This window comes from Dermochelys coriacea, chromosome 21 (genome assembly GCF_009764565.3).
Source record: "Dermochelys coriacea isolate rDerCor1 chromosome 21, rDerCor1.pri.v4, whole genome shotgun sequence".
Taxonomy (NCBI): domain Eukaryota; kingdom Metazoa; phylum Chordata; order Testudines; family Dermochelyidae; genus Dermochelys; species Dermochelys coriacea.
In genome coordinates this window covers 16,136,547-16,159,226 of record NC_050088.1, presented here as the reverse complement: position 1 = coordinate 16,159,226, position 22,680 = coordinate 16,136,547, and the positions used below count along the sequence as shown (strand labels likewise).

Below are 22,680 nucleotides of genomic sequence, written 5' to 3'. Positions count from 1 at the left end.
CAGTGACTCGGAAACAGATAATGCCATTTTTGACATAGAGTGCCACTCCCCCTCCGCTTCTGCCCACCTAATCCTTCCTAAAGAGGTTATAACAATTGGTTTTAACATTACAGTCATGTGAATCATCCCACCAGGTTTCAGTAATATTAACTAGATGGAATAAATGAACAGTTCCAATTCCTCTTGTTTGTTACCCAGGCTTCTAGCATCGGTGTATAGGCAATTCAAGAATTTATTCTCTTCTGCCCTTTGGTGCCTTGATTCGTTTTGTTCTCAACATCTTGATTTTTGTGCTGAGCATTCATATCTTCACTCTTTTTACCCTTCCCTTTTGTGATCAGTTTAACCCTGTCCTGACTACTCTAGCCACAGGAGAGTGAGGGGGAAAGAATAGAGGGGCAAATAAGAGTGGGAAGGGGCAGGGATGGGGGAGGTGAGGGTGAGTGTTATGGGGAGGGGCAGTGGGAGGAGAAGGAAAGGGGTGGGACACGGTCTGCAGTCTGAGACCAGCCCTCCCCCCACTCTGCAGTGCTGCGAAACCCCTGATGGAGAAGCCAAGGCTTCTGTATAATCTCCAGGCTTTACCCCTGCCTGTGCTGGGGTGTGGGGGAGGCTGGGTTGCTGGGATTTGTATTTGCTGGTTGTCAGGAGAGCAAGGGAGGTGCTGTCCTCACAACTGAACCAAGAAGGTCTGTCCAAGGTCCACACTATCAACAAGGCATCTCTGTGGAGAAACGAAGGCCAGGGAACAGCCCTGGATGTGTCTTGAGGGGTGGAGACCAGGAGCCTGAGGGTAAATAGAGAGGGAGGGGTCCTATGCAGGACTGGAGAGGACAGCGCTGGAGACACCGGATTGCTGGGAAGTGACTGTGAAAGGCAGAATGAGGAGGGAGCTGTGCTGAAGAACCAGCAGGCAGTGGGGCTGGGTTTGGTTTGGAGAAGCCCCCTCCGGCATGGGTTAATAGCTTGCCAGGGAGAGGGCTGTGAGCCCGAATTCAGAATAAACCACAGGTGAAACGGGTCTAGTGAATGAATCCCCGGCGGCGTCACGAAACCAGCATGTGATCCGGAAACAGCCAGTGCTGGAGTGGCAAAGTGGGTCAGGATTCAGGGGCATTGACAGAGCGATGCCGGGAGCTCAGCTCTGGGCAAGGAGGAAGTGCTGGAGGGCAGGATGTTCACAGGAGGGGAGCTGGCAGAGCTGTGTGTGAGGGTCATAGCATTGTGGGAGGGGAGGGTCTGCTGTGCAGGGATCTCTAGAGCTGGGTTAGTCAGGGGGCTGACAATGCGGGTGGAGGTGCCTGGACAGAGCTGGGTGAGGGTCTGCTCTGAAGCTGCTGTCGCCTAGGATTACAGTGCATCGGCAGGGACCTGCAGGGTTGATGATTTCCCTATGCGAGAGAGCAAAGAGCAGCAGGCGTGGTCCCTGCGTCAGAAGCCAGATGAGACTATTATGATTCACTCCCTCTGGGTCCAGTTACCAAGAGAGTGAGTCCAGAGCTGGGGAGATCAAAGTCTGCAGTCGGAGCTGTAGATTGTCCAAGCCGCAGCTCTTGGCCCCCTCCTCTTCCCCTGACTTTCTCCAGGAGAGAATGCCCCTGTGATCGCCCACTGGGAACTGGTAGGAACCATCGCCCGACAACCTGCCAGGTAACCAACTTGCAGTATTCCCTAGACGCCAGCTTCCGGCTCCAAAACCTTAGCGAGGGAGGAGTAAGCAGCAGGCAGGTCCAGGTGATGATGGCTCCCTAGGGAGAAGACTCTGAGGAGCAGCTAATTGCTCGGAGAAAGGCCCTGCTCTCCGAGTCCGGCTTGCAGGCAATGAAGGTGTGCTGCGACGTGTGGCTCTGGAAGGGGATCGATGTGAGCTGGGGTTAACCAGCAGCAACTCAGACACATGGTTACTAAGGGGGATCTCCCTCTCAAGCCAGGCGAGTTGCCCTCCCTCCAGCATTTCAAGCCCTGCAGGGAAAATGCCTGATCTGGGGCTTCTTAAAAGCAAGATGGCTGGCAGGGCCGTGACACCACAAACTTCCTGGTGCTCTTTGCTAGAGCCAGGGCGGTGGGGAGGCGGCTGGCCAGGAAGGGCTTGGATTGATGGCAGCGCTTGTCTGATAAGTGGTATCGGTGGCTGTGAGGAGACGGGACAGGCGAGAACGGAAGCCTGATTAGCCACGGGGCTCAGTAGAGACCAAGATTTGTGACACAGGAGCACAGGGATCAGAGCAGGGGCCCATCTAGCCTAGTCTCCTGGCTCTGGCCCTGCCCGTGCCAGCTACTTCAGAGGAAGGTGCAAGAAACCCCTCTCCCCAGTGGACAATTGTGAAATAGCCTGTCCCCATTCGTTAAAGAGTAGCTCATACCCTGAAGCAGGAGAGTTTATAGTCCCTCCAAACATCCAAGGGATCTATTTTCAGGAGGGGAGGCATTTGGGGTAATTGTGGGAGCTGGCCTAGCATTGTCCCTGCCCCTGCGGGGCAGATCCAGCCTGCAATGCAGCAGGTAAGGGTTTGAGGCGTGGAGGCTGGGGAAGAAGACAGGGAGAGAGTTTAGCTGAAGCCCTTTAGCAAAGGCTAAATCATAAGCTCGCCTCCCTGGACACCCCCACTGGAAAATGGTGGTTCCAGCCCCCAACCCTCCTGGAGTCCCCAAACTTCACTCTTTGGAAGCCCCTTGTTCCCTGCAGCAGGGCTGCATGGCTGGGAAGGATCAGGGTGTGCCCATGTACTGAGGGAGGTGAACAGTGATTCGTGTGCATTGGAGCCAAGGGGGCAGAGGTTGGAGGCGGGGGAGGAAAGCCGTGCAATTAGGGCTCTGACACTGGAACCAGCACCGCTACTGTGTAGGGTAACCATATTTCCCAACGGCAAAATGGGTCACCCTGTGGGGCTAGCCCCAGCCCTCTCGTGGCCCGAGACCCCCTCCCTGCATGGGGCTGGCGTCACTGCTCACTGGAGCCCTGCCTGCCCCCCATCCGAGGCTGGGACTGATGTCGCTGCTCACTCGAGCCCTGCCTCCCTCCCTGCGTGGGGCTGGCATCACCACTCACCACCAGGCATGTTCCGCCGCACCCACGCTTTGGACAGAAGTGGACATTTGGCCCATTTGCTCTTGCCAACTGATCAGCTTTGCAAGAGCAATCGAGACAAATGCCCACCCTGGCCAGCAAAGGCAAGATGGCCGGGACAGGGCTTAAAAAAGGGACTGTCCTGGTCAAAACGGGACATGATCATCCTACTACTGTGGCTCTGCCTCCTTTCAGCTCCCTCTGCCCTGCCCTCCTGCAGCTGATCCCACCCCTGGTGTGGGCTCTGATGTTTCTGTTTTGCAGGGCATCTCTGGGACGACGATGATGGATCCCTTTGGCCACAGGACCAAGTCTGAGTACAAGTGAGTGCCCGTCTCTCTTAGGGCTCTAAGGGTGCCCCCTACCCTGCTGTGGTGAGCTCTGGGGGCTGTGCTCCCCCACCCCACGGGCACACAGTACAATCAATGCTCCATCTGACAGCTGCTTCTCTGACCATCCTCAGGGCTCTTGGGCAGAGCAGCCTACCTGGGAGACAGGGAGCATCTTCCAAACAGGGCCCCCGCACTGCTCTCTCTGCATCTCCCCATCTGGGTGAGGAGGCACCCTCTGAGATTCCTCACGGGCCGATGGGGGCCAGGCAAAGGCCAACTGTCGTCAAACCCCACTCACCCAGCTCTGGTGCACAACCTGGGATGTGCCAGCAGGTCCCTGCACTGGGGACCAAGGGCCCAAGGTCGGGGGTGGGAGGGAGGAGGGTCCTTGGGATGGTGGCAAATCTTATGACCCAGGTGTGTATATGTTTGTCTGTCCTCTCTACAATGAGTTCAGCAATGGCAGCCCAGACCTCATCAGAGCCAACAGCACGTCCAGGCCCAGCAGCAAAGCCATTTACTGTAAGAACAGCTTCCCCCTCCCTTCAGCCTACCCATCCCCTTCCCCTCCCTCATGCCTCCACACCTCCCATCCAGGAGTGCAAGTAGGGTGGTACACTCCAGTACACTAGCAAGAGATTTTTAGCAGTACGTGGTACCGGAAAGACTTTGGGTGGCTAGCCTTAAAGGAGCAGAACGCAGCTAGGGAGAGCATTCATTCTTTATAGGGGTTTAACAGCACAATACATATGCTAACAAACTTAAACAAAAGCTTTGTTTAAGTTTGTTAGCATATGTATTGTTCTGTTAAGTTGGTCAGGAGACCTCAAGAGGGGAAGGGTGGGGGGGGACGGAAAGTGTTTAGACAGTGTTTTTGATTCCTGCTCCAGCCTCTGGACTATGAACATATACTGATGGGAGCATTCTAACCAAGGGACTGAGGACTTTAAGGTAATCTGGAGCCTTCATATTTCCTTGATCCTTTGCAGATGGACTTATGAGTTCAATAGGATACAGAGACTGTTCTAGCCTCATTGATTGCTGATTTCTCCCTTGCATTGGACAACGATCAGATCTCTGCTGACTTTCTCACATGATTCAGCAGCCTTTGACAGCTGCGGCATAAGCAACATAGCCCTTGCTTGAGTGATTTTGTTCTTTCCTGTCCAAATGTCAAAGCCTGTTCCCATTGAACTCAATAGCAAAACTCCTTTTGATTTCAATTGGAACAGGATTTGGTCCCAAGAGATCAGAGAATGTGATTTTGATCAATTGCTTATCTGTCCAGAGATAGTTCTCATGCACGTTCTGCCAGGCTGATTTTGATTGCCCGTCCTGTATGTCATGCTGAGGAAAATAATAAAACAATTTGGGCTGTAGTTCTATCAAGATGTACACGGCACACACAGTTCTATGCCTCTTTTCCATCATACCCAGACGGTGCAGCATCTTTGCTTGCCTAGTGCCTGGCAGAGAGCAATACTTAGGCCTTGTCTACACTGTCACTTTACAGCGCTGAAACTTTCTCCCTCAGGAGTGTGAAAAAACACCCCCCGCAATCGATGCAAGTTTCAGCGCTGTAATGTGCCAGTGTAGACAGTGCACCAGTGCTGAGAAGCTACTCCCCTTGTGGGGGTGGTTTTTTTTTTTTTTTTTTTTTTTTTTTTTACAGCGCTGAGAGAGCTCTCTCCCAGCGCTGGTGCCGGCACTACACAGCCACGTTAAAGCGTGGGTTAAAGTCACATTAAAGGGAAAGGTTTCAGAGTAGCAGCCGTGTTAGTCTGTATTCGCAAAAAGAAAAGGAGGACTAGTACTTAGAGACTAACAAATTTATTAGAGCATAAGCTTTCGTGAGCTACAGCTCACTTCATCGGATGCATTTGGTGGAAAATATAGTGGGGAGATTTATATACATAGAGAACATGAAACAATGGGTGTTACCATACACACTGTAACCAGAGTGATCACTTAAGGTGAGCTATTACCAGCAGGAGAGCGGGGGTGGGGGGAACCTTTTGTAGTGATAATCAAGGTCGGCCATTTCCAGCAGTTGACAAGAACGTCTGAGGAACAGTGCGGGGTGGGGTGGGGATAAACATGGGGAAATAGTTTTACTTTGTGTAATGACCCATTCACTCCCAGAATAAATGGACACAAATCAGACGTCAAGAATTATAACATTCAAAAACCAGTCGGAGAACACTTCAATCTCTCTGGTCACTCGATTACAGACCTAAATGTGGCAATACTTCAACAAAAAAACTTCAAAAACAGACTCCAACGAGAGACTGCTGAATTGGAATTAATTTGCAAACTGGATACAATTAACTTAGGCTTGAATAGAGACTGGGAGTGGATGGGTCATTCCACAAAGTAAAACTATTTCCCCATGTTTATCCCCACCCCACCCCCCACTGTTCCTCAGACGTTCTTGTCAACTGCTGGAAATGGCCCACCTTGATTATCACTACAAAAGGTCCCCCCCCACCCCCACTCTCCTGCTGGTAATAGCTCACCTTAAGTGATCACTCTGGTTACAGTGTGTAGGGTAACACCCATTGTTTCATGTTCTCTATGTATATAAATCTCCCCACTGTATTTTCCACTGAATGCATGCGATGAAGTGAGCTGTAGCTCACGAAAGCTTATGCTCAAATAAATTTGTTAGTCTCTAAGGTGCCACAAGTACTCCTTTTCTTTTCATTAAAGGGAAAGTGGGTGATTGTCCTTCCTATCCTTCTTTCATTAAAAAAGTTTTCAGTTTGGGGTGCTGCTGGAAGTACAGGTGGCACCAGGGGCCCAAAGCATCATTTTACAATCACATCTGTTTAACGAAGTTGTAAAATTTTAGACAGATAAGGGGATGTCGGAAGGGACAGGGAGAGCGTGGGGGCCCCGGGCTGGGGCTGGAGTGGGGAAGAGTCACATGGAGGGTTACATGGGGAGGTCACATGACACCCCCGTTGTGTCCCTCCCATGAGTGCAAGAAATGATTTCTACTTGCACCCCTTCTCCAATCAGCCAGCCCCTTCTTCTCCCCAGATTTCTGCCTCACTCTGTCATTCCTCTTGCCCTTCTCCGCCTGCAGACCAGCGCAAGAATTACACCCTCTCCACACTGAAGCAGCAAAGCAACTTCCAGCACCGCGTGGAGGTAGGAGAAGCCCAAGTGGCTTGTTTTCCCTCCCTGCAGAAAATGCCCTGTGCACCCCTGCTCAGAGCCCGACCCGCTACCCCCGCACTGTAATCTCACCCCAGTGGGGAGGGGCCTTCCCAGCATGCTCCAGTGCGCCAGGATGGGCAATGCAGATGCATGCTGCTTCCTCTGGGCTTGCACCTTGGCTAGGTTCTCCACTTCCCAGCAAAGCCCTGATTGCAGACAAGACATTCCGGCTTCGTGCTCTGCACTGGCCAGTACCACCCACCGCCACCTTACTCAGCCGGTCACGCGGTCCCCTCTTCTGTGGTCAGGGGCTGGTGTCGGGGGCACTGGGGTAGGCCTGGACTCTGTATTGTGTGTCCCCAGCACCTGCTCACCGCCCACGTGGACTCCAAGGACATCCGTGGCATGGACGACTGTGTGGCACTGCTGAAGATGATGGATGCGCAGGGACGGGTCTGGGGACAGGACATGATCCTGCAAGTGAAGGGCCCTGAGCTGCTGTTGAGCGACATCGAGACCAAGGTGCATGGGGGTCTACCAGCCCATCTCAGCCACCTCCCCTCCTCCCAGCAGGGCCCAGCCCCACCCCACAGCATGCACTCTCTTTGCGGTCCTTGGGGAGATAGAGTGCATCGGGGGGCTTACTCTTTTCCTGCAAGCCCTATGAGAGGGGATTTGCTGCCTCTGGCCCATTGGGTTCCCCACACACCCCATGTTCATGGGAGAGGAGCTTGGATCCCTAGCAGAACAGAGACATCCACTGTCCTGCTGATCAGCTCCTGTTTCCTCCCCTTGCCCTCTGCTGCAGGAGGAGTTGGAGAGCTACCCTCTTGAGAGTGTCCAGGAGTGTGCTGCCATCCTCAGCCACTGTGTCTACAATTCCATCCTGGCCATCACCATGAGGGAGCAGAGCCAGCACGGGAGCAGCATCCTCCTCTTCCAGTGCGAGCAGCTGGGGGTGAGCAGCACAGGCCAGCTACACAGAACTACCTTGGGGGGTGGCAGCAGGTCTAAGGATGGCTTCAGCCAGCGGCTTGGCTCCCTCCGCAGAGCATGGGAATGGGAGACTTGTTAGCATGGGGTGCATGTGTCACTGCAGCCCTGTACTGGATGGAATCAGGATGGCGTTTCATTGTCCCCACATTGCTAGGGAGAGTCTCCTATAGCTCCAGTAGCAGTTGCTTTCAGAACTGGATGCTCTGGGGTCTATCCCTACTATTGGCAGGAAAGTTCTGCGTGGCTGTGGCGTGCAGCGTAGGGACTGCTGCTCTCGACTGCAGGGCTGTGGAGGGGAACTCATGGTTCTGCTGTTTCCTCTTCCCTTCCCGTCAGGCAGAGCTGATGAAAGCCAACCTGGAGAAGGCTGTCAAGGAGTGGAAAGGGGAACGGGAGAGTCAGGACATGCTCAGGTAATGGGGTGCAGAGAGCCTGTCTCCAGCAGGGTAACTTAGGTGCAACCCCCCAACCACTGTCTCCTGATGGGGCACTTCCAGGTCTGACACAGTCCCACAACCCTGGATTCCCAGGAGCCCCCCTCTCCCCCTCCACACCCCCCTGGATTTCCAGTAAGGAATCCCCTCAAAAAGGTACAAAAAATTCCCCGCCTTCTGAGGTCCCCAAGGGATACAGCCAACACCCCAGCTCTAGACAGGGGCCCTCAGTCCTTCCATAGAGTTGGGATGCTCCTAGGGTTGAGCCACACAGAGCCCTCGTGGATGGGATGTGTCCCCCCCCCCACCCCCTTCCTGAGGGACACCAGGGATTTCTCCTTCAGTGTCCCCAGGGGGTGGAATGCAGTCTCTTCTCTATGGCAGAAGAAGCCTCCTCCCAGCCCCCCGTGACCTGATCCCCCATCCCTTCTGCAGGGATAGCACTTAATGCTGCATGACTAGAAGACGCCCTCCTTGTTCCCTTTCTCAGGAGCAGTTTGGAGACCATGCTGTCCCAGCAGAGCCGAGGGTCCTTCCACAGCAGCCCCAACCAGGATAGGACCAACCAGGATAGGTGGGCTGGACAGTCAGAGCCAGACCCCTTTATTCCTCCCACACCACAAGGGTGGCAGAGCCAAAACCAGGTGCCCCAGAATCCTCCAGCCTCCATGGATTATGGTAAACAGGCTCAGGTGTGGCAGGGAGGGGGTGGTGAGCAGGGGAGGGTTGGCAGGGAGGAGGAGCAGGCCAGGGAGGTATAGGTTTGGAGCAGGATTTGGACTCAGGACTCCTGGATTCCCTTCCCAGCTCTGCCACTGACTCTCTGTAACATGGGCTCATGATACTGACTCCCCTTAGCCGGGATGCATTCACTGATGTCTGCAGAGCGCTGGAGGTGCTGTGGGAGGGTGCAGAGGGCAGTGGGAGGGGGGGACAGGGTTGGGGGAGGAGCTGTAAGTCTGAGCCCTGACGGAGGGGGGCATGAAATGGAAACCCCACCACAAACCCCTGCCTGCTGTGACTGACCCCAGCCTCCTGGGTATTGCAGCGCCTAGCCAGCCGTGGCCCCCAAAGCCGAGAGATGAGTGGACGGATCCCAGCTTGCAGGCAATGCAGGACTTGGAAAAAGACACTGTAAGTGCCCCAGAACTGCTCCAGCTGCTTCCCTGACACCAGCTTTTCCTGCAACTGCTGTAGCCCCCCTCATCGCCCGGTGGAGCCTGCCCCAAAGGATAGGCTTGGCTCCTGGTGCATCCCCAGGCAAACTTGCAGTAGGGCAGAGCTTGTTTGGGTTTGGTACTGACATGCTTCTGACCCTCTTGGGGGCTGTGGTGTTGGGCTGGGACCCGCATGGGAAGGAACTCTCCAAGCGCCCTGCCAGACCCGAGAAGATTGGCCTCTGCCTTAGAAAGGCCTAGAGAGCAGCTGGCAGAAGAGGGAGGGGAGGTAGCAGCCAGGGGGTAGCTGGGTGGATTTTTAGCCTCTGCAGCTCTGCCAGCTGGCTTAGGGGACAAGTTGTGTCCCAGCCCTGCCCAGAAGGAGCTGTGGGCCGGCCAGTGAGTGGAAGTGGGGATTCAGCCAAAGGAGGAGCTGGGGAGATCAGGTTTGCTTGCCTCAGAGGTTCACAGCAGCCCTCAGTTTGGCCATTTTTGCTAGTGGCTCAAACCTGCCATTCACTCAGCTAACCTCATCACTGGCCAGCATAGGGAAACAGAAGGAGAACAATCCCCACAGTCTCTGCTGATCCACTTAGTGGGTTGGGGAGACAGGCCAGGGACCTTCCCCTCTGGTGGGACCCACAGTCCAGGACAACTCCTCCTGTATCCAATAGGGAGTTGGGGGGAATGGGGGGAACCCAGGCCCACCCTCTACTCCAGGTTCCAGTCCAGGGCCACAGATGTCTACAGTGCTTCTTGTAACAGCTGTGTGACAGCTACAACTCCCTGGGCTACTTCCCCATTGCCTTTCCGCCAGCACCTTTTGTATCCTCACCACAGAACCTTCCTCCTGATGCCAGATAGCATTTGTACTCCTCAGTCCTCCAGCAGCACACCCTCTCACTCTCAGCTCCTTGTGTGCCCCTCACTGACTGAAGTGAGATCCTTTTTAAACTAGATGCCCTGATTGGTCTACCTGTCTTAATTGATTCTAGCAAGTTCCTGATTGTTCTGGAACTGCCCCTGTTTTCTTACCCAGGGGAAAAGAACCTGCTTAATCTGGAGCTAATATATCTCCCTCTATCACTCTCCTGTAGCCATCTGGCCTGATCCTGTCACAAGCTGATCACTCTTGGCTATGGGCGGTGTTCCTTCCAGGGAGTTCACAATGCAATTAGGCTGTTTCAGTATTTTGGATCTCAATCAAGGACTTATTACTAGAATTGGTCTGATAACTGCTGAGCTGGATGTGTGCAGGCATGGGTTCATTAACATCTGGAGCAGAGATCCCTTAGGATGCAGTGCTTCCCTGCTTTTCTGGTCCCAGAGTTCAGTGCAGTTCTTGTCTTGGAATCTCCATTCTCCATTCTGTATGCTAATGGGGATGCCTCCCTGTCTCATCTTTGATGCAGATGTGGCTGGGGGAGTTGCCTTAATCTTGTCACCCTTGTCAGGAGGGGTGTAGGTGTGTCTCCCACGGCCCTTCACTGCTCTCTGTAAGTCTTTTCTCTGATCAGTTTTGGTTCTAGCAGAGGCTTGGGAGGGCGGGTGTCCTTTCATGAGTCAGACAGGCTGGATACTGTGCCCTGGTTCCCCAAGAACTCAGAGCTGACTGGTATCACCTTGCTCTGTGCTCTGGCTGCAGTTAGGGCTGGGTGTTCTCCCCAGAGATAGAGGCTGGCCTGGGGCCCTGCCATGCCTCAGATACATCCCGGCTGCTTCTGTGTCGGCAGGAAATCCTGAACCACGTGCTGAGTGACATGGAGCTCTTTGTGTGGAAGCTGAAGGAGATGAGCGGCTCGGTGAGCAACAAGAAGAAGTGGAAGAAAAAAGACAAGGAGAGAGGAGGTGAGGGAGGGAGGGGGAAAGGTTCTGTGGAAAGAAGTGGGCCTTGGACTCCTAGGAGAAGCAGGGTCAGTCTCTGTGTGGTCCCGCCAGGGGAAAGGTGGGCTGGGGAGGTCTCTGAGGGGACATCTCCACAGCTGTGGAGTGAGTCTCCCAGCCTCAGTAGGCAGAAGCCTGAGCTCTGCTTCAGCGAACGCACTTCAGAGTAGCTGTGTGCATGTCGCGGCATGAGCATGGCACAGGTTGCTCACCTTATCGTGGAGCCAGGGGCTCGGGCAGGCTTGGACTCCATGTCCCTGCCCATGCTGAGCATCCACAATGCTATTTATGTGGTATGTGTCAGTCTACCTAGGGTGGGACACTCACTCCCAGCTGCAGTGAGTGTAGACGCACCCTGTGATGGGAGAGGAGGATCTCTGTGGGGGCCCCCTGGAGAGAGGTGGATCTGGGGGGCAGGTCTCTGTGGGGGCCCCCTGGAGAGAGGTGGATCTGGGGGGCAGGTCTCTGTGGGGGCCCCTGGAGAGAGGTGGATCTGGGGGGCAGGTCTCTGTGGGGGCCCCCAGGGGAAGGAAGTGTCTCGTGAGGCTAGGGTCTGTGCCCCTGGCTAACATATCCATATCTCCAGCCTGCAATGGGCAGCGGAGAGCATGCGGCTTTCATGATGTTGGGGTGGGCGAGAAATTACCCCATGAACGGAGCTTCGTGCCCTTTGGCGCAGCCTCTGCCCCTTCCAAATGGCTAGGCAGGGTCCCGGGGCCTGGGCTGCTCCTGCCCCGGCTCAGTCCCCAGGCCTGTTCTGCCTCTCTGAGAGCCAGTTCCAGAGCTGGGACTGGGGCCCATCTCTTGAGGCTCCCTGCTGTTCTCAGCTGTTAGGAGGTGTGATGGGGAGGGAGGCGGGGCGGTGGATGGATGGATGGACGGATGGACAGGGCCCACTCCTGAGAGCGAAGCTGCCTGCCCTGAGAGGCGTGGGTGGGGAGGCTGATCTGTCTCTGGGCATCTGGCTGTCTGCTTGCTGCGGGGTGGGAGAGGTGGGTGAAGCATCCAGCTACCAGGCTGACAGCTCTCTCCTGCCTCTCCCGTCTCTCCCAGTGCTGCCCCCGGAGCCTGAGTGGGAGACCTGCTTCCAGAAGATCAAATACGCCTTAAATCTGCTGGTAGGTCAGGGCTACCGGCTGGGTTGGCAGAGCTGGTTGGGGGTCGAAGAGGGGTGCCCATGGCAGCACCACACAGGGCCCATTGACACCGCCTGGCCCAATTAGCAGAGAGCACAAGGCCAGTGGGGGAAACTATCCCCTCCCCACAAGAGGCTGACCACTGGGATACAGTGGAAATGAGCATGGTATAAATGCTTGGATGCAGAGACCCTCTGCACCCAACTCCCTGTGGCCCACTCCCCTCAGCACTGCCAGGGAATCACGTTACTTATTGAAACAAAAGAGGATCTGGGATGGCGGGATCTGGGGGTGGAGGGTGGGGTCAGAGGGCTATAACGCCGGGATAAATCTATGGCTACTTGGCAGCCTCCTAGAGCCAGGAAACCCCTGGTGCTGCTCGGGCCCTATCGCTTGAGCCGAAGAAGTTTCCTTCAGCCGCCATGGGACTAGCGGGGTCATTGGTCTGACCTGGCACAAGCAGTGAGGGCCGGGGGACTGGTCTGGTCTTGCAAGGCAGTTTCCGTGGGGTTCCTCTGCTGAGGTGCTCAGGAGCGTTGGTGATGAGTGTGGCATGAGAACCAATACAGAGAAGAGTATCTGGAGCTGCCTGTGTTGTATGTCCCTGGCTGTCCCTCCTGCGGGATCGTAAGCCAGGGCGGCAGGGGTATGGTCGGGGGGTGCGTATGTAGGCTTGGCAGAATTCAGGTTTTATTGTCTCTAATTTCAATGATTAATAATGATTTTTTTTTCTATTTTTAGTTATTTTAATTGTTAAGGTTGCTGTAAATTAAGTGGGGGGACTGGCTGGAGCTAGGGCTAGGGTAGTGCTGGCAGTGGGGCTGCAGGGGGCTCCCCACATGGCCAAGGGGCCCAAGACGCCAGAGCGCAAGATACTGGAGAGGCTGCAGTCATCTTGGCCTGGAGGGGCAGAGATCCCCAGCCAGACCTACAAGGAGGAAGAAGAGTCCCCAGCCGTAGGGCAGACCATCTGGTTGCTGAATGGCTCCTACCTGGGACAGACCATTGGTGGACTCCCCCATGGCTGGGGTGCTCATCCTCTTCCTCCTCACAGTCCTGGCCAGGCCTCTCTGCTCTGCCCTGCCAAGATCGCAGCCTCCTCCACACTTTGCACCTGCAGGGGTCAGATGTCACACAGCTAGAGCAAGAACACTACATATGACATAGGTACGTGTTTGTCATATCCATGCAGTAGGGAGTTCCTGGGTGCTAGGGGCTCTGCGGCCAACTCCCCTGCTCTACCAAGGCCAGCCACACTTGTTACAGAGCACATGCTGCAGCCAAGTTTGCAACCCCTCTGCATTGCTCCTCCTTGCGTTAGCCGCCCAGGGTGCAGCTACCTCCCTGGCGGTGGGGCCAAGGCAGAGAGATGAAAAGCTTCGCCTGTGTTTTGTCTCTGCCCAGGGGAAGCTGAAACCTAAGCTGCAGCAGCCCAGTGCCCCGGAACTGGTTCGACTCATCTTCTCCACCTTCTCCTTTGTGAGTATCCCAGACTGTTCGGATCCATTTCATTGACTCCCCTTGTATCCATGCAGCCAATGGGCTGGCAGGCTGGAAAATACCAGAATGCGAATTGTAGTCTTCGAATGACACCATTATTCCAAATTGATCCTGCTCTCCTTGGGGATTGCTTGCGGGAATGCAGGCCAGATCCGCAACTGGTGTCAATTGGTAGAGCTCCATCAGCTTTGGTGCCTCCATCTCCATGACTTCAATGGCACTAAACCAGCTTATCCCAGGTGAAGAACTGCCCCCAAAACTCGTACTCTGGGAGTTGGATTGAGGGCTCTAGAAAAACTGATTGTTGACTGAGCCCAAAGCCCAGGTCTCTGAGCCTCACAAAATAAGGAAAGCTCATAAGCACAGTGCTTTCCTCAGCTGCAAACCTACACAAAGGGAAGGAAACGCTGTCCTTGTGTTTCACTGGTGCTTGTAAGGTTCTGTCATTTACCTTTGCTGTATCCCACATGCTCATTGCAGCAGCAAAGAGAAACTTGTGAGACAGAGCGCCAAATGCCCAGCTTAGGGGATGATCAGCTCCTTTAGCAAGCAGCAGCGTGACGCTGGATTCTTCAGGGGTAGGTGTAACGGCTGCCATTGTGGCTTCTGCCAGAAATTTCAGATCTAAGCCCCTTTGTCCTATTGGGCACAAAGTGGGACCGGCTCACAGTGGACAATGGGTTGCAGGCAGATTTTTCCCCACCACAAGAATCTGAGAGACCCCAGATTTTCCCTGGCAGTAAAATTCTCAGGACATAGCCTTGTGGCTACCAAGAGAGGGCATGGGCTAGTGATTAAAGCACAGGCCTGGGAGTCAGGACTCCTGGCTTTTGTTCCTGGCTTTGCCGCTGTCTCACTTTGTGACCTTGAGCAAGTCAATTCCCCTCTCTGTGATTCCATGTCCTGATCTGTAAAACCGGCATCCGCCCGCCACCCCCAAGGGCTGTGTGGATGGGCTCTGTTCATAGAGCACTTTGGAGCTCCGCTGCACGGTGATCGTGTGAATCGTTCCCCTGCACCCAGCGCTGTGCACTTCACAATTACAGATCTCCCTGCAAACATCTGACCACCAGTGACTCATCACCCCTAGCTGCACCCAAAGCAGGTGTGAGCGGGGCACCCTGACAACACAGGTGCCCTTGGACATGACCGCCAGAGCGGGGAGGTACTGGGCTGACCTGACTTATCACTGATACCTCCCCATCTGCCCAATATTCAGATTTTGTCCAACTGTCCCTGGCCCAGCCTGGCCTCCTCCATTGTTTCCCCTCTGCTGACGGAGGCAGCCATCAACCTGCTGGATGAGTCTTTGGAGAAAAAGGATCATGACACCTGGAAGAGACTGGGCAAGGCTTGGCACACAACGAGGTGAGGAGGATCCCTCGGCCATCCAGGCCATTCCCTCTGCCGAGCCGGCAGGGCATGGAGCAGCCACTTGGAATGTGCACCGTCCGTTGCTGTTAATGGGGAGGATCTTAAGCTGGCGAATGTGGAAAGAACTTGAACTGGGATCCAGTAGAGCCATCTTCCCCTTTAATGTTAATCCAGATTGTAGTTGCTGGTCTGAAGTCCACTCTTTAGCCCCAGGCAACAGCTTCCCCGCATTACCTAGCCCTGTGTGGATCTGAGAGGAGATCTCAAGCCCCATTGCCCAGTCAGCCCTGAGATGGGGAGAGAAGCTGTGCTGAGGGCTTCTATGTCAGCTCCCCCCAGACGGGCATCAGACATCCAGGAATAGTGTCTGTCTCTACCAGCCCGAGCCGGATCTGAACCAGCAGCCTCCACTGGGGTTGTAAGAGACTGTTCTCCCCTTACCAATTCACTGAGCTTTCCATCATCCCCTCCACCCCCACGTGTACCTTCCCGCAGGGCTATGACTGGTGCCTCCCTTCCCAGCCTGAGCCCCTTGACCTGTTCTTTGCTCGCTGCAGCCATTGCTTGTTGTCAGAGCTATGGGGTCCCCTTCGAGTCACTTCTACCCACCCTGTGCAGCTGCCGGTGGTTAGAGAGACGTGTTTATGGTCCTGTCTGGAGACCAGCATTGCAAAATCTTCTCTTTCTTTCCCACCCTAGGGCAGAGTACGGTGGACAGTTCATCCCTCCTTACATCCCCATCTTCTCAGATGGGTGGGTGCCCCCCCCGCCAACCCAGAGGGAGACTGCCACTCATGTGGAGAGGGTGAGTCTTGACTGCCAGGCTGTTCATGGCGGCACAAATTAAAATTTGAGCTGGGTAACCGAGGGGTGCACTTTAAGTAATGTCTTCCCAAAACTGCTACTCCCTGATTATGATTGATTCCCCTCACATCACTCAGACCACTTTAAGCACTATGATTGGGAATGGGGAATAGCACAAGGGACATCTAATGGGCTCATCTCACAGAAGCAAAGCTAATGAGGCAGTTTGGCCCCGATCCCTTGTAAGAGAGAGAAGGTTGTCTAGTAATTAGAGCACTAGCCTGGGCCCTGGGAGACCCGGGTTCAAGCTCCTGCTCTGCCATTGACTGCCCATACGACCTTGGGCAAGTCACTTAGGCACAGAGCCTCAAAGGTATTCAGGTACTTAACTTCCATAGGTGTTAGGTGCCTAAATACCTTTGAGGACCTGTGTTTTCATTTCCCATCTGCAAAATGGGATAGTAGCACTGCTCTGTCTCACCATGGGAGTCTTAGGACAGCCTCATTAATGGTTATCAGGCACTCAGATGTTATAGGCATGGGTGCCATAGAGAGACATCAGAACTCCGAGTTCAGGGGAGGGGAAGATGGTTTGCACTGCTGTAATCCATCCTTCCCTTGAAAGACTGAACAGTAGGTTGTAGCCAGGCCGTGACTTGGCCCCTTGTGCAGTGAGTGAGTCTCTGGGAAAGGATTACATCCCCTACCAGGGGATTTAGTGCATGCAGACTTTGCTGTGTGTGGACTGCTGCCTCCTGCCTCCCCCCGGGTCTAGCAGTGATAAAAGCCCTACTATTGCTAACAGCTGAGGAAGATTCTTCCATAGCTTGGAAAGACAGGCTTATGTTTGCAGAGCAGAAGCTGCTGGGGTCACATGTGCTGCGTAGCCTCTCCAGGATGTCTCTCTGGCTCTGGGGGTTATCACCTGTCTGTTCAGTGGGCGCCATGAAGGGCTCTTGTGCCACCCTCAGCTTCCCCTCAGATGTAACTAAAGCATGTTTATCTTCTCTCCATGCAGCAGCCCCTGGGAAGCCAGAACCACGCCACATCCAGGTATGTGCTCCTGTCTCCAGGCTGGCCCGGCTTTCTGCTGGGGTTCTGAGAAATGTCCCAATGTGCTGTATGCAGGGAGGCCCCTTGGACTTCAGCGTGCATGAATGAACATGGGCCCCTGGCTATGAGGGGCAAATAACTCCTGCTCAGAACTTGCTGGGATCCCCTCTTGAGACCGCACGTGCTCAACACAGTCCCTGTTCCCCAAATCCTACACACGCTACACACATACTCCCACTGCTGTTGCTACACACACAAGGTTCTTTCTGACCTACCAGCAGAAGAAACTGCCACAGCTGACTGGTTTCAGCCTGCCAGCAGAGCTGGGCTTCTATCCTGGGCTGTCTCTGAGCCCATGGGTGGGGGCAAGGGCAGCTCATTACAAAGGGGCCCTGTTGTCAGCCCTGCTGGCACAGGCTGCAGTGATGCCAGGGAGGGAAACCCAAGGTGGGGGCTTTGGCCACCGTTGGGTTCAGCAGTTCACACTGTGTCAGAAGTGGGGGAAGCATCCCTGGAACAAAAGGGGGTCTGTGTGAGACAGGAAGGTCAACCCTGCTGGAGACAGCACATGAGTAGCTCATTTGGCTCCCTTGTTGAGTATCTTAATTGCTCGCTGCATTATTGCCTCTGAAAGTGGGTCACCCTAACCCTGTCCCCCCGATACGGTCTGAGAGCTCTCTCCATGCCAGCCTGCCACTCCTGACTGCTGTCTATGCCATCTCTGTGGGCACAGCCCCTCCCGAGCCCCTGCTGTTCACCTTTGGGCCACCTGGCCCCATCTGGTTGCTCTTTCCCCTTGAGTGTGTCAGGGTAGCCGAGTGGCTCTGTTCTCCCAACAGTAACAGAATATGGCCTAACCCTGCAAGGCGCTGAGCACTTCCTGGGGCGGGTGGGGGCAGCACCCGCAACTCCCATGGTGAGAGTGACTAGAGTTGAGGGTGCTCAGCACCCTTCAGGATCAGGCCCTCTCACTGTGTCTAGACAAAAATCCTGTGGGACTAGACCTGCTCTTGGTGATTGGAGTAGTACTGAAATCAACAATTACCTGCCATGCAGAACTTTGTGAGAGAGATCAGGATGGGGTTCTCTTTTTGTAAGCAGCAGCTGGATCTCTTCGCTGGGTCCCTAGGGATCTAGGACTGAGATGGTCACAGATCTCCATTCTCCTGGGCTCTAACTCCATACATGTTTTCCTCCTTCCAGAGCTCCTTCTAGTCCCCCGCAGCTCATGCAAGCCATGTATGAATTCCAGGCCAGGAACAATAAGGAGCTGACCATCATGAAAGGGGAACTGCTGGAGGTAAGGCAGGAACTGTCCTATGAAGCCAGGGAATTGTTCACAGTCTCTGCTAGGCGGTCTCAGCACCAAAACTTAGATACCTTTAGGAGGAAACGGGGTCTCCATTCTCTCTAAAAAGCACAGTGCATTCCTCCTAGGACTACTTACAGATATAGAGGGAGGGCGGCTACTAGGGACTGGTGGATCAAGGTGAATGGAGATTGGACAACAGGGAGAGAGGGCTTAAAGCACCAAGGCACAGAATGACCTTTGATTGCTGACTATGGCTAAATGCCACCAGCCGAGAGGCTGCACAGTGATCAAAACACAGCAGTGGCACGGCTGGGGAACAAGGACTAAATATCATGCACAGGATCAGCCTGTGGGGGGGTTGCTCCTACCGACGGTACTGTGCCCAGTAGAAGAGTTGGGTTTTCAGACATCTAATAAAATGAAGCCCGCTAATAATGCCCATACTATAACGATGCATGCTCCGGTCTCATGAGAGTGAAAGTTGGATGTCATGGATTTTGGGGAGGTAGGCAGGGGATAGGAAGGAAATGTCGCCTCCTCCCTGGGCACATCTGGCTAGATGCAATCTTGGGAGAGGCTGTTTGTTTTCATCTGGAAACAGAACACTGGACTTGATGGCCCAGTAGCGTGACACATTACAGCAGGGACTAGACACTGTACACAGTTCTCTGGGCTGGGCTACGAAGGAGGTCAGACGATGGTGAGAAGGGGCCTTTCTGGCCTTCGGATTGATGGATCTATATAGCACACAGTGTCATGTGTGGGACGATAGCACTGCATTACACAGCAGGCACTGGGAGTTGTCTCCCCAGGAACCCAGTCCAATCAGTCCAGAATCTTTTGTGATATTTATTTAATTGGATCCTCAGCTGGTGTTAGCCAGGAATCATGGGGTGACCCTCTCTGGCCTGTATTCTGCAGGAGATCAGATTGGGTGATCAGAATGGTCCTGTCTGGCCTGTCTAGGACTCTAATTGCCAAGAGATGCCCTAGACAGTCCCTGTGCCATGAGGGTGACCCCCTGCTCTGGTAGCCGGGGTGACGGCTTTCACACATTCACCATCTGGGCTCCTGGGGGCAGATTTGAATTATGCTGTGTCCCTTGGCTCAGATTCTAGACCAGAGGAAGAAGTGGTGGCTTGCTAGAAACAGAGCAGGTGAGAGGGGCTATATCCCGAACAACATCGTGGGACCAGTGGCTCAGAAGCCTGCAGAGAACAGCATGAACCAAGTAGGTCACCCTGTTCCACTCCAAGATGCAGCAACGTACTGACCTGGCTGGGCCTTTGCCCCCTGTGAGCTGTGGTGCTGTCCCCACCCCCCTTTGGGGGATGGGGTTATGGGAACTAGCTTACTATCAGTTCAGTGCATGCTGGCTGTAGAATAAAAGTTTCCTGATCTTATCCCCTGCACTGAGCTAACGGCTCCCGATCTCCCAGACACCAGCTTTGAGATGAAAGCTTGTCCCCTGCAGGCAGTGGCTTGCAGGGTGGCTGTGAGGGGGAAGAGGGACGTGTTCCCTTGTCTGTTTGGGGGATCGGTGGTTTGATTAGTGCTCTCATTTGCCGTGAAACTCCTCAGTTCCCTCCTCTCTTTTGGATCTAGGCACCAAGCAGCTCCCCTGGTCTCCAGCAGAACTCCACGCCAGCGGAGGTGACGGCCTGGCTGAGGGACAAAGGCTTCTCCAAGATGTAGGTCACCCTAGTCGCTAACCCTGGAAACCGGCCTCTGTCTGAGAAAGGCCCCTCCCTGTCATCACCCTTCATCCCCTGGTCTCCCTGAGTCACATCGGCCCAATCCTGAAGCCCTGGGGGCTGATCCTGTGCCCACGGATTTCAATGGCACAGAATTGGTAAAGCCACCATTGGGCAGTTTGGGGTTAGGCCCAGAGCTGTGTGGGTCAAGGACACTGATACCTCGGTGGGGGGAGAACACCTCCCCCTCCCAACCCAGGGGAAGAAAGCACAATCAAAGAAAATATTCTCTCCTTATGCCCTAGAAGGGGCAGGTGGCCACTCACAGGCATGAAACTGACTAGTGCCTCTTGCCCCAATTAGTGCTTCCCTATGGTACTGGTACCAGCTTGCCCCATCTTGGATAGTACATTTCAGCAAACGCCCCCTCCCCCTGCACCGTCAATCGGCCTCTCCCCTGCTGCAGATCTGCCTGTGTCCAGCTCCAGCTGCTGCTAGACCAGAGACCGTGCCCACCAGGCCAGTCTCCCCTGCTGATGGTCTGACTGGGGAGCAGTTGCCTTTTCCTCAGTCCATGGTTTTTCTTTGCAATCCCGCCCTTCACCAGGGAGCTGATCTCCAGGGGTTACTCCTTCCCCTGAGCACCCATCTACCCCTCCCTCACCATCTGTCTGTCTGTCTCCCTGCAGCACTGTGAAGTGCCTTGGCGTGCTCAATGGCAACCAGCTGCTGGGGATGAGCCAGGAGGAGATGAAAGCTGTCTGCCCGGAAGAGGGGAGACGTGTCTTCTTCAAGCTCTCCACTGTTAGATCGTCCCTGGGAGTGAGTTTGCTACAGGCTTGCTAGATACATAGCCAGCATCCCAGGGCCCTGCCTGGGCCATCACTGAACATTCTGTAGGGGTCTCCCCAAACATACAAGGGGCTGGTGTGCAAGTGCGGGGGAGAGATGAGCATGGGGGGGCCTAGCTCAGGTATTCATATCTGACTTATGGGAAGGCCACAGTCTTCCAAGGTTGGTTGCTTTGGGGTTCCTTTTGAGACCCTTCAGCTCAGATCCACACAGGTACTTATTGCCCAGTTTTAGGCACCACTGCACTTTGCAAAACCCTGCTTGGCAGCCACCAAACCCCATAGGCACCTAACTCAGAGCCTAAATTTTTGCTGTAAAAGTTCCCTAGGCCTTTAAGTTTCTGCCTCTGGCATACGCAAGGGTGCCTCCCTCTAAGCGCTGGCCTAGCTCCTGCCTGCACCCCGGTGCCATCTGCAAACCCGGGGAAGGCAGGCAGAGGAGCACCTAGCATAGGGGGGCTAGGGAAGTACCAGAGCTAGCTGCCTGAAAGCTACTGAAGATCAATAGCATGGAACTGAGCAAAAATGTTCAAACAATATTTGTCAGAAAAGGGCTTTTCAAACCCCTGAAAAAATTGCCATTTAGAAAATTAATTTTGATAAACTAGGAAAAAACAGAGCAGCTTTTTCAGTTGTTTGAAATGGGGGAGGGGGGAAATCCAGTGATAAAATGCAATTGGTGGGGGGAGGGAAAACCAAAAAAACACACAAAACTGCAGAGTGGGGTGAAGGAAGTTTCCAAAAATATGCGCGGGAGGAGAGGGGCACATCCATGAAAGGTTTCCCTTGAAAACTGGAGAGTGGCACCAACTAACTTTTCTTCCCACTCTGCTAGCTATGCTGGGAACAGTCCCGCTGCACAGAGTGCTAGCCTGGCCCCTGGGCTCTGCAGTGCACAGCTCTAGCCCCAAGGTTTGTACATCCAGCAGCCTCTGGAACCTCAGCACCCTGCACTTCTCTTCCTTGTTGCAGGTTGACCCTCACGCTTAGCTGGCTCCCTTCCACACCATCTCCCGTCTGGCAGAAGCAGCACAAGGACCAGAGACTGATCAGAGGGACAGCAAGTCTCTTCCAGCATTAGCCCTACTGCTCTTCTAGGAGTCTTCTGAGTCTCTTCCCCTGCCTCTTGTACCCAGTGCAGAGAGTGGGTGCAGTGATCCCCTAAAGCCATGTATCACCTACCTGTCATGGACTGTTTTTGTTCAGTGTTTGTACAACACCTCACACGGGGTCCTGGTCCATGACTGGGGCTGCTAGATACTCCTGCATTACAAATAATGCTATTTATTCTTAAAGCTACATACTCTCCAGCTAAACATGGACTTCAGCATTCTGGTCAAAGGCAGATAAGTTTAACTCCCCAACAGACTTTGTCCAATTCTCCCAGTTGTACAGCATCAGCATCAGTTTAATATATATCACCCAAGAAGATACACCCCTAGCATGCTTGGCTTTTTTCCCTACTATTCTCCCTTTGCAGAGCTGGGTAAGTCTCACGTAGAAAGTTTTTCTTTTAGATGCAATAAGATCAAGCCTGCAGAACCAAGATCCTTCCCAAAAGCATGTAGTGTTCTCCCAGGTTCTTCTAGCCAGGAGCAATTTAAGCAATTATTAGGTAAAGTTTGTTTAATGGTCTGTAAAGAACCATAAGACTATAAATAAAGTGATTGAATCAACTGCTCTTTCCTACCCCTTTTAGGAGCTGACTTTGGAAGAGTCTTGGGAATAGGGGACAGCCTCTTACCTCTCTCTTCCACGGACACCGGGGATGGTAAAATGGTTTTGATGAAGTGGAGATTAAGCTGAGGAAGGGGGGATGGGCACATGTGTGTCAAGTTGTTTGGCACCCATCAAGCTGAACATTTCAGTTTGGGGAAAATTCACAACCTAGTGAAGTGACTGACACTGAGCTAGCCACTAAAGA

At 54.0% G+C, this 22,680-nt stretch overlaps 1 protein-coding gene across 2 annotated transcripts; it reads left to right on the top strand.

The window, feature by feature from the left end:
* Positions 1–1,322: 1,322 nt before the first annotated feature.
* EPS8L3 (EPS8 like 3) lies at positions 1,323–22,432 on the top strand. 2 transcript variants are annotated; one of them, XM_043500558.1, is made up of 21 exons: positions 1,323–1,650; positions 1,792–1,798; positions 3,336–3,390; positions 3,848–3,921; positions 6,488–6,552; positions 6,925–7,083; positions 7,370–7,519; positions 7,894–7,970; positions 8,482–8,669; positions 9,040–9,125; positions 10,882–10,996; positions 12,086–12,150; positions 13,573–13,647; positions 14,888–15,036; positions 15,742–15,847; positions 16,865–16,899; positions 18,115–18,199; positions 19,323–19,442; positions 19,817–19,902; positions 20,600–20,727; positions 21,729–22,432. In XM_043500558.1, exons 3-20 carry the CDS (start codon positions 3,350–3,352, stop codon positions 20,712–20,714), a joined length of 1,791 nt encoding a protein of 596 aa, XP_043356493.1. In that variant the 5' UTR covers positions 1,323–1,650; positions 1,792–1,798; positions 3,336–3,349; the 3' UTR covers positions 20,715–20,727; positions 21,729–22,432. The 2 variants fall into 2 exon arrangements, with proteins under 2 accessions (XP_043356493.1, XP_043356492.1); XM_043500557.1 differs by having other exon boundaries at positions 1,333–1,650; positions 20,595–20,727.
* The last annotated feature ends 248 nt before the right edge of the window (positions 22,433–22,680 follow it).